We start from the raw sequence: 10,863 nt of genomic DNA on the forward strand, positions 1-10,863 counted from the left end.
GCTGTCTGTAGGGATACTCGGTATCGACACTGATCTCGGAAACTCTGAAAGTCTTCGTCGTTCACATTGAATATAGTCAGTACGGAGTAGATCCTAGGCAGGTAGCAGACGCCCGTTGCTCATAGAATGTCCCAGCACCGATGCGCCACCTGGTGTCTGGCATCTGGCATCTGGCCGAGGCCCCCCCCCCTGGCCCTGGGTGAACTGACTTCTGGGGCCCGCGCGACTTGGCTGGTGTGGCGCACCGTATTTTCAAGTTGCCTTTGCCCCCCCCGGGGGTGGAACCTCCGTGCATCCTCTAATCCCTTCAACCATCTTTCCGTCCGACTCCCATCACCACCACCACCACCACTACCACCACGTCGGAAACACCTCCACGCTTGCTGCAGCCGCGCGCCGAGACCTGCTGCTGTACGCCCGCGTCTATATCGACGACAATATTTTTTTTTCCACTTCCGCTCCCTTCTCCTCTCTTTATCTCTGCGCTCTGGATTACGCGCCGTCGCTCGCCGCCCTCGTCTTCATTGCCCTTGTGTGCATCGAGCCAAATCTGTGCGATCCGATCGCCAGGAGACCTTCAGCAGATTCCGTTTCTCCGACCGCGACGCCTGCTCATCATCATCTTCGCGTTTTGTGCCCGACGACTTTCTTTTTGTATGAATGGAACCGTAATTTCATCGCGCCAAGCAGCGACGCAGTGGCCTGCTCTTGAGCATGTATGCATTCTTCACTCCACCTCCCCAACTAGCCTGTCCTGAGGCCATCGTGACCTGGTCCGCCATGTGCCATCCGCAGTCGGTGGCCGAATCTGGACCCCCCTCCTTCGCTGCCTGGCTGACTTTATATTATAGGGCTTCCAGATATTCAAGATATGATCCGGACCGGCGGTCGCGCTCGCCCAGGGACCGCTCTCCGGATCGATTCGACCGTGGACCGCCATATGACCAGGACAGACGTCGCTCCTCCGCCGAATCGAGAGGAAATCCCGGCGGCTTCCCGCCAAATCGTGACAGCTTCGGTGACTCCATGCGTCGAGACCCGCCCAGAGGTCCTAAGGCTCTTATCGATTTGCCCAGTGGTCCCCGTGGTGGCTTCGGAGGAGATTTCCGTGGCGGTCGCGGTCGCGGCCGGGGCCGTCCCTGGCCGGCCCGTGACGATAGCAGAGAACGTGGCAGGGACAGGGACATTGATTTTCGCGAACGCTACCGTGACGAGCGTAGCCGCGACCGGGAGCGTGATCGTGACCGGGATAGAGACTGGCGCGATCGGGATTACGCTCGCAGGCGCTCCCCCATTGGACGACCAAGATCACCTAACCGAGACTTTCGCGATCGTGACCGCGATGCACTGCCCCCGGTAGACGTCGATCGACCTCGTCGTGGCTCACGCGATGGCGGACCACCGTCTGCAGGATCTGCTGCCTCCGACTCGCAGTTTAACGGTCCACCTTTTGCTCGTGGCGGTGGCTTTATGCGAGGACGTGGACGAGGGGGAAGGGGTGATTGGGGTCCCGACCGAGGCAGAGGCCGCACTCCCTATGACGACCGCAGTGATCGCTATCCTAGAAGCCGCTCTCAGGAGGGTCGGTGGGGTCGAGAACGCGATGATCGAGACAGAGGAGACCGCTATCCTGATGACAGCCGCAGAGATATTCGTGACGATCGTGACCGGCCCGATAGAGATCACCTTCGGGGCAAATCAGATGTCCGCACGCCCAATCCTGCAGAGTCTGCTCCGCAATCCCGCGACGTTTCTCCGCCGCCTGTCGCGCCGTCCGCCCCGGCATTCGGCTCTGTGCCGAACCGAGGATCGATATCCATCGACGGCGCCGGAAAGCCACCCTCTATGCCCCGTGCGCACAGCGATAGGCCTCCCTCCTCCGGTCACTTGGGGCCAGAGAGCCCTTCCCTGAGTTTGCGAGGTCCTCCCCCAGCCTCTGGACGACATTTCAACAGAAGAATGCCCGACTCCCCCAAAGCTATGCGATCGCAAACCTTCACCTATACAGGCGACCATCCGGAGCAACGACGCCCTCGTAGTAGCGGGGCAAACTCTGATTCTGTCACTGGCACGGATAACCGATCACGGTCCAATTACAGCGCTGAACCAGGCGAGATTGTTAAAAGCGAAAATGAGATGCAAGACCCCAAACAGTCGGCTGCCGATCTCGACGAAGGCGAGCTTCCTTCAGACGAAAAGCTGTCCGCTCAGAAGCTCGATGCCAAGCATGTGCCACCAAAGAACACGCGTAAGCGCAAGCGACCTGCCGTCGGTGTTGTTCGATTTGCTCTCCCGTCAAAGACCTCAAAAGATGACGACTCCGAATCTGATGACGACGAAGACATGGCTGACTACTTCGACATGGAAATAAGCAAAACTGAATCGGAGTTGAGCAAGCTACAAAAGCCGGAGTTGCCGCTCGAAGTCCTGGCGCGCTATGCCTCACTTTCCCATGGATCTATGGTCAAAATTCTGAATGATGGTGAAGGGTTGACAGAAATGCTGGGTGAACCTCCAGAGGGTATCGCGCTCGCTACGACGAAAGAAGAGGAGCCGATGTCTAAGCCAAGCGAAGAGCGAACTGCTGAAACAGAGCCACGACGAAAACAGGAAGAAAAGCTCACCAACACAGCTGATGTTCCGACTACGACCAAAGTCGAGGAGATGCCTGTTCCGCCCGTGGCCGAAATCCCAGAGATCAAAACAAGCCAGAAGGAGCCGGAACCAGACCTAGAACCTCAGCCAGACGAGGTTCCGGAATCTGAACCTGAACCCGGACAGAAATCTCAAGCAGAGCGAGAACCAGTGCCCCAACTAGTGCCCCAACCAGTGCTTAAGCCAGTGCCAGAACCAGTACCAGAATCAGTGCCAGAACCAGTGACTGAGCGTGAGTCAGAGCCAGCGCGAGAATCAATGCCAGATCCAGTACCTGAGCCTGAACCGGAACCAGAGCCTGAACGAGAGCGAGAACCAAGTCCTAACCCAAATGCCGAACCGGAACCGGAACCCAAGTCGGCAGAGTCTGAGCCACAGTCAAGACCGGAGCTAGCACGGGAGCCGGAGCTGAAGCCGGAGCCGGAGCTTGAACAAACAGCCACCGTCGTGCCGCTTGTCACTGAAGCCGCTGACAAACTTACCAAGGAACCCGAAATCCAGCCACAGCTTGAGGTCAACGGGAATCTACAGACTACGGATCCGGAGCTTCAAGAGACCAAGTTGCCTGACCCCCCTGTGCCTATGGAGATTACCGAGACTGGGTCCAAGGTCCCAAGCACGCCCTCTCAGGTTGAAGACGACGAGACCGAATCTGAGGATGATACGTACTTGGATGTCGACGCCATTCGCCAATACATGACTACTCCGCCCCCTGAAAGCTTGCCAAACTTCGCCACAAAGCCCTGGGAAAAGGACACCGACTTCTTGGCAACTCTTGACGCTGACCCTGCGATCGATAGCTATGTAGCTCAGCACATGAGCAAGGTTCATCTGGATAGGGACCAGGAACAAAACGAACAGCGCCATGTGTACGCTGACAACTATATCCGCTACCTCGACTTCACAACCTCGAGCGACCCGGTTGCAGTCAAGAGTCGTGACAAATTCTCCGTCACGATGCCCATCCCGGAACCTGCAACTGCGGCAACGCCTGAACCAAAGCCAGAAGGTCGTACCTCGGGACGCCGCTTTGCCTCTGAACGTGATCTTGAGCGGGTTCTCCAAGCCTCAATGCGCGAGGATGAAGAACGAAAGGAGCGAGAACTCCGGATACAAAAAGAGAAATATCGCAGCGAGAAAGAAGCCGACATCCCCAGCATGTACTGGGACGCGGAAGAACGCCAGACAGTACAGTATTGGGACCACTCAGGCTACGTGCCTCAAGACAGGCTCGTGTCTGCCTGGCAGGTTCTTGCGCCGGTGAACAACTTTACAAAGGAAGAGGCAGAACTTTTCGAGAAGCGGTACCTGGAGCATCCCAAACAATGGGGCAAGATTGCGGAAGTCATCCCCAATCGTGACTTTGGTACATGTATCCAATATTATTACCTGATGAAGAAGGATCTTAATCTCAAGGAGAAACTAAAGAAGCAGCCCAAGAGACGCAAGAAGGGCCGAGGCAAGCAGCGCTCTAGTGCCCTGATGTCTGAACTTGGCAATGCCGATCCTGAGACGGAGGACAATCAAGAAACCGGCGAGAATGGTGAGAGACGTCGGCCTAGACGTGCTGCTGCCCCTACATGGGGCTTCGAGCAACCCCCAATTGATCCTGATACTTCTACGCCAGCCTCAACCCCAGGCCGACGTGGCCGAGGCGAACAAGGAGAAAAGGCCGATGGCAGGAGGCGCGGACGAAAGTCAGCCAAGGAAAAGGAGAAGGAGGCGAAAGAGAAGAAGGCAAATCAGTCGTTATCTGCTGCGTCCACTCCTGGACCCAGCAAGGGACGTCCGCGATCGTCTTCACGCATGCCGGAGGGTCCCGCGCCCGTGCCAAACGAAATTCATCCTGCCGTACCGAACTTTGAGCAGGCTATTCCCTCTGGCATTCAGCCGCCATTTTCCGTCCATTCCCAGCCCATGACCGGTGTTGAGAGGCAGCAGACGCCCGTGGCGCCTCCTCCCGTGGCGGAGGTGTTATCTGCACCGTCTCTTAGGCCAGAGCCGCCGCCACCGCCGCCTCAGCCAGCTATGGCGACTTTCAACCTGGCACAGTCTAACCAAGATCGTAAGGCGGCTACTCAAGCATCTAGTTACTGGAGTGTATCCGAATCTAATGATTTTCCTCTGCTACTTGCGGCATTTGGGTCCGACTGGACCGCTATCGCAAACCACATGGGATCCAAAACCGCAGTCATGGTAAGTCCAGAGCCCTGAAAACGAGCGGAGGACGCCAATAGCTAACTACTTTTTTTTCTCTCGGAACAGGTGAAGAACTATTTTGTTCGTCAAAAAGACCAGACGAAGCCTGAGCTCGAGGCCATTGTGAATGATGCAGACGCTAAGCGCTCGCGAGGTGAGAAGCGACCCGATCCACCCATGCCCACCACTGGTGGCCGTGGAAGACGGTACGATGTACTGCCGCCTGCGCCTGGTCGCCCTGGACCGTTTGGTGTTCCGCAGGGGATGGAAATGCACAACGAACCGCCACCGCCAGCCAAGCAGGATGCAGGGCAGCCAGGCCGTGCGCCGGGATATCCCGCCTATGGAGTCCCTATTGCGAAGGCACCGCCTGCACAGGGTCTTGGGCCGCCTGCAGGCCAGCCCGTCGGCGCCCAAGCCGCGCCACCTGCTGTAGGCCCTCCACTCTCGCCCTCTCGCACTGGACGTGGACCCCCGCCTGCCTTTGGCTTTCCTGATCGCGAGCGAGATGTTCGCGGACCCTTGGCACCTAAAGGACCTGTCGCCGGCAGCCCTGACGTTCGAGACCAGCGAGCCTTGCACGAGCGCCAGAAAGCCGATATGGCGCTTCGCGATACGCACATGCGCGACCGAGAACGTGAGCGTGATCTTGTTCGTCAGCCTATGCACGTGAAGCAGGAGGAGATGCCACCTCAACATGCTGGCTACGAGCCGTTCGGCCACCGTCAACAGCCTAGCCTGGGTCAAATCAGAAATGATCCGTTATCTCTCGGACGACCTGCTACGACAGAACCGCCACGTAACTATACCCAGGGGCCACAACCCGGACGAGGACTTCTTGGCGATCCTGGCCCTGGCCAGTCGCCCCCTATGGCCCGGCCAATGTCGACGACCATGGGCTCTCGACCACCATCAGGGGAGCTTTATCCTCCCCACCCTCCTCCCCAGTCGCGAACACCTGTCCCTACCGGAGGTCTGGCAAAGCCTTCCGAACCACGCAAGACGTCGAACATTATGTCTTTGCTGAATGATGACCCTCCACCGGCACCGAAGCGAGTCACTGAAGTTGCTGCCAGGGCTGTCGCAACACCGCCGCCACAGCCCATGCCGCGTGCGCCCCCCGCACAGCAGCAGCCTGCTGCACCTTTACGTCGTGAACCAGAGCCAGCATACCACGCATACGGCCGCAACCCCCCTCCCGCAGCGGCTCCTGCGGGCATGCCTTCGCTCAAACCTTCCCAGCCTCCACCAATGCCAGGATCGAGAATGGCAATGGAGGCCCAACCTGAGCGTGACTATTACCGACCACATGTATACCCTTCCGTGCAACAAAATACCGCTACAAACTCTCCGCCGACGGCACCTCATCGATATGCTCCTCCGCCCTCGCAGGCATACCAGCCTCAGCCTGGCTACCCGGCCCAGTATGGCTCCGCGCCGCCCCCACACGCTGCGTCGCCGCCTCCGCAGTATGCTGGCCATGCGGCACCCAGAGGAAGAGATCATGGCCCTCCACCTCCACAGACTGTGCGTGACTCGGGCTGGCCAACTCATCAGCAGCCCCCTGGCAATAGCTGGCAACAAGCTCCTGGACCTAAGACGTCACAAGGGCCGCCGCCACAGCAGTCATGGTCTCCCGCTCCGCAGTCGCAGCCGCCCCCTCACCCTCACGCCGTTAGAGACGAGCGTGGATACGGCGCGCAACAAATGCAAAGCCGATACGCACCGCCCCCGGCAACCACCCGGCCACCCGACCCAGGCCCTCCACCTCCGGCTCCCTACAATCGCTACTCGTCGACGCCGGTGCCCCGTGACCCGAGAGAGATGCCAGGTCGGAGCTACACACCTGGCTATGATACTAGAGGGCCGCCAGCTCCTCCCCAGGGTCCTAGTGGCTATCCGGGACCGGATCCGAGGGATGCAAGGGATCCCCGCGATATGATGTCGAGAGGACTACGTCCTCAAGAGTATGATCGACGTCAGGATCAATATAGACGTTAATTGGGTGGTTTCTTTGTTCTTTTGTTTTATTTTGTTTTGTTCATCCCGTGCTCATCACACCGGCTGAAGCAATGGCATGGACCGAAAAACACGGTTAAGGGCTTGCAAGGATCTCATTTACAAACAACTGTTGTTGGATACCAATGAATCAGGGCTGTATGTATGCATTATTGGGGGGTTGTTTGCACAACGGTGCTAGGCGTAATTCGGGTTTTAGCTTAGATGAACTTGTTGTCAATTTGTTTTTATTTCCATGTCATAATCATTTCGTGTTGTTTTGTCCGCCTCATAATGCTGACCTTCGCATCGGTGCCGTTTCTTGCCTCACATCTTGCATTCGGTACAGATAGATATCAGAGGATGACACACACTACTGACGCATCGCAATAGCAAAAGAGTTTTTGGCCAATTTGTCAGAGTTGGAGATTCTTGCTAAAGAAATAACAACTTTTATAGCTATACACTTCAACCGATTGACTACTTGAACTCTACCCATTGGGGCCTTAGGGCGTTTTTGTTGTGCCATGAGCGGCGTGTCCTCCCATCCGGCGAAGTGTGCTTGTGGGTCGTCCATGTGGCAATCGGCGAGGGATCTGCGCCAACCCCTCTACGCGACCACGCACGCGACCTGACGAGTCCAACGCCTGCCGCGACCCGCCATATCCCGACTCCAACGGGAGAAGGTAGGAATCAGACATCTTCCCGCCCTCGAATAGCCAATTCGAAGCACACTCTGAAGCAAAAGAGGAAAGCGAAACAAAAGTAGTCGCATGATGGCTTCAGGTCATCGCGGTGCGTCTGCGGGCCCGTCCCGCGACACGTCGTACTTTGAACAGCAGCGAGAGGCTCTCCTCGGCGACATTGCTATGGTACGCGGCTTTCTCTTTACCATTCCCTGCCCACGAGGCAGCTGTTTTTTTTTTTTTAATGCAATTGCGAGCGAGCTAACATCAAATTTGTGTCTTCATCCCAAATGACAGAGCTTTGAGCAGGTCCTCGGCAACATTAACAAACTGAACCGATCGCTAGAGTCCATCATTGCGGTACGTTTGAAAGGGGAGGAGGAAAAAAAAGACAGGATCGGGCACTTCAAATACGATATACTGTAGCTTAGGCCACGCCGCTGACATGGATGTGTAGGTGGGCAACGAGTTCTCGTCCGTGGAGACGCTGTGGTCGCAGTTTGAAAACGTCATGGGCAAGGATGAGACAGCAGAAAAGCAGGGCGAGGAGGAGCAGCAGCAGCAGGAGGAGGAGGAGGATGAAGGCGAGGCGCAGCAACAGCAGCAGCGGCAGCGGCAGCACCAGTCGCAACGGCAAGGATCCGGGTCGGGTTCGAGGGGAGTGAAGCGAGAGGCGCAAAGCGATTTCGAGGAGGAATGACGATACCCAAGGGCTTTGTATTCAATCTATTGTTCTTTTCTGTGTCTAGCCACTCTCCGCAGAAGGGGTGGCGGGGGGTGCAGTGCAATCTATCAGGAATGAGGGTCAGTGTGCTTTTATCAAAATCCGCCCATGATGTCCTTGGGAAGCATCGTTCGCTTCTCAATGGCGATATCTTAGGCCGATCTCAATCTAACATTGGAAGGATCCATTTCTTCTACCCCATCTTGAGCCCTCCGGCGCCCCTCCTGCGGGCCGAGTCGTCGAGTACAACGACGCGCGCGTAAAGGGAAGTAGAAGCCGTCGTCACGTCTACCACTGAGAGTCATTCGTAAACGAAGCAGATAAGCACAGCAACAAAGAGTGAGAATAGCACAGACAAACACGCGGACAGTTTGTACAACAAGCTTTCAATGGCCAAGAGAGAGGATCCATCATCCAGTATATACCTGCCAAAAACATACAAACGCTCGAAAAGCAGCCTGCGCATTCTTCTTTTGCGACCTGTCCAAACATTGTAGCACGTTTCTTTCTTTCGATTCCTTCTTCTCGCCGCAAACGTCTTTCCCTTTGCCTGCCATTGTATGATGCCATGGAAGAAAATAACAAAAAGTGATAACCCAAAAGTTGTCGTACCTGAAGAGGAAATAGGAGCAAGCGGAAAAAGCAGAAAACAAGGCGAGCAAAACGGATGATGAAATAATAAAAAGAGATTCGTTCCAAGAGTTTCATTCATTACAAGACAAGAGCGTTGTTCATCAGCTGTACAAAGCCTCATCGCACAAAGGCGAAGAAGGTTCCATTATGGAAGAAAGAAGAAGGAAGCTGCAAGGTCCCGACATATTTGCGTTCCTGGTAGGACTTGATTCTTACCTCCCTTGTTTCGTTAATATTCTTATTTCTTTCTTCAGAGAAACTGGCACTTTCTCTTCTTCTTCTTGGCCTTGAGGGGCGGTAGGGGTTTGCCGTCGGCGTTGGCGGCGTGCGCTGCGCCGGCCGACTCGACGTTTCTGCGGTCGTTGGCGACAATGGTGAGGATGGCGCGATCAAAGATTTCGTCGACGCCGAGCATTTCTTTGCTGCTGCACTCCATGTACTGGGCGTCCATTTTCTTGGCGACGGCCATGCCTTGCTCCGAGGTCACAGGCGTCAAGCCCTGCGTCTTGAGCATGTCGATGCACGTCCGCTTGTAGCGGAGGTCGGACTTGAGGCCGACAAGGATAAGCGGCGTGTAGGGACAGAAGTGGAGGACTTCAGGGTACCACTGTATGGATTCCGTCAGTAATTGCAGCTAGAGGGGCCATGTTGGACGCGAGGAGGGCGAGCGCGCCGACGGCATACCTTGTCGAGGACATTGTCAAGCGAATTGGGGCAGTCAATGGCAAAGCACACAAAGATTAGGTCGGTCTCTGGGTAAGAAAGCGGGCGGAGGCGGTCGTATTCTTCCTGTCCGGCAGTATCCCACAGAGCCAGCTCTACGGTCTTGCCAGAAGGCGGGTGAACGGGGTAGGTGATGTAGTTTTCGAAGACGGTGGGGACATATTTCTGTCGGATGCAATGTTAGCAACCACGGCCCTGAGGGTCGTCGCGGCTTTGCGCCCGCCCAGCGCAGGCCGCACAGTCGTGACTTGGCTCTCGTTCGTACCTCTGGAAAGTAGCCCTGGCTGTAGCTAATGAGCAGGCAGGTCTTCCCGCAGCCGCCGTCGCCGACGACGACAATCTTCTTGGAGTACGTAGGCGGTTCGGTAACGTGCGTCGCAGCCGACTCGCGGCCCGAGGCGGAGCTCATGGTGGTGCTCACGGTGCCGTCACTCGATCTTGTGCGCTGGTTGCGGCGCGGCTGGTCGTAATTTGTCTGGGCGTAGTATGAATTGCGGTATTGTTGCTGCGTCGCCATTGTTTCTTTTGTTATGTGTATACAGATGAGAAAAGAAAGACGCAATCGACAAGAGAGGTGTAACGTATTATCCGGGAGCGGTCTCTCGGCCCCCTTGCGACACTTTTTTGTCCAAAGCTGGCCAAGAACCCTATTCTCGAAGGTTGCCCAGGTGATTCAGAGCTTATCCGTTTGTTCGACCGCGGGCGTCTATGTGAAACAGCCTGCTTTGGGAGCTCGGTGGAAGAGCCCTGGAAAGAAACTCGACGTCGGGCAGGGCGTGCAAAATTGAGATGCTATGTTCAGGCGCGATGGGAAAAATTACAGTCAGTGAAGCAAAAAGTGTATGTTGTGAAAAGAGAAGTTGACAGTCAGCGCTCGGGCGGGCAGCTTTCTTTCTGGCGGGCTGGCGCAGGCAGGGTAGTGTGCGGTGGTGGCGGCCCAAAATCAACATGTTGGCAGGGCAACGCATGTGGCGCTTCGAGACCTGGCTTTGTTCGGACACGAGCGTGTCGCGGGGCTGGCCACTACTCGATACTTGCTAAAGTGCGAGTGGTATAATTAGTAACAAAAAGAGGGTGGGGACTTTTTCTCGATCGGGATCGAGCAGTAAGTAAACTGTGTCTTGGAAAGACCGCTCATTATTCATTAGTTAAGCCGGCGAGGATTGCATGATGTGGGTGCTCGTGCAGCCCTTCCGATGCCTCGAGGGCGTAGAACAAGGGTTGCAGTACCGATTGTACCACTCG

The 10,863-nt window shown here is 56.1% G+C and overlaps 3 protein-coding genes across 3 annotated transcripts; 2 read left to right on the forward strand and 1 right to left on the reverse strand.

Annotated features, from left to right (window-relative positions):
• Positions 1-714: 714 nt before the first annotated feature.
• On the forward strand, positions 715-6,855 carry V2A60_001604 (uncharacterized protein; the record flags this gene model as incomplete). The annotated part of the gene is made up of 3 exons (XM_083252963.1): positions 715-794; positions 852-4,851; positions 4,921-6,855. 3 exons carry the CDS (start codon positions 715-717, stop codon positions 6,853-6,855), a joined length of 6,015 nt encoding a protein of 2,004 aa, XP_083109089.1.
• Positions 6,856-7,628: 773 nt separating this feature from the next.
• On the forward strand, positions 7,629-8,238 carry V2A60_001605 (DASH complex subunit Dad1-domain-containing protein; the record flags this gene model as incomplete). The annotated part of the gene is made up of 3 exons (XM_083252964.1): positions 7,629-7,724; positions 7,836-7,898; positions 7,996-8,238. 3 exons carry the CDS (start codon positions 7,629-7,631, stop codon positions 8,236-8,238), a joined length of 402 nt encoding a protein of 133 aa, XP_083109090.1.
• A 907-nt stretch (positions 8,239-9,145) lies between these two features.
• V2A60_001606 (P-loop containing nucleoside triphosphate hydrolase protein) lies at positions 9,146-10,135 on the reverse strand (the record flags this gene model as incomplete). The annotated part of the gene is made up of 3 exons (XM_083252965.1): positions 9,146-9,502; positions 9,580-9,783; positions 9,884-10,135. 3 exons carry the CDS (start codon positions 10,133-10,135, stop codon positions 9,146-9,148), a joined length of 813 nt encoding a protein of 270 aa, XP_083109091.1.
• Between the last annotated feature and the right edge of the window lie 728 nt (positions 10,136-10,863).

The sequence above is a fragment of the Cordyceps javanica genome, chromosome 1 (genome assembly GCF_051103115.1).
Source record: "Cordyceps javanica chromosome 1, complete sequence".
Lineage (NCBI taxonomy): Eukaryota > Fungi > Ascomycota > Sordariomycetes > Hypocreales > Cordycipitaceae > Cordyceps > Cordyceps javanica.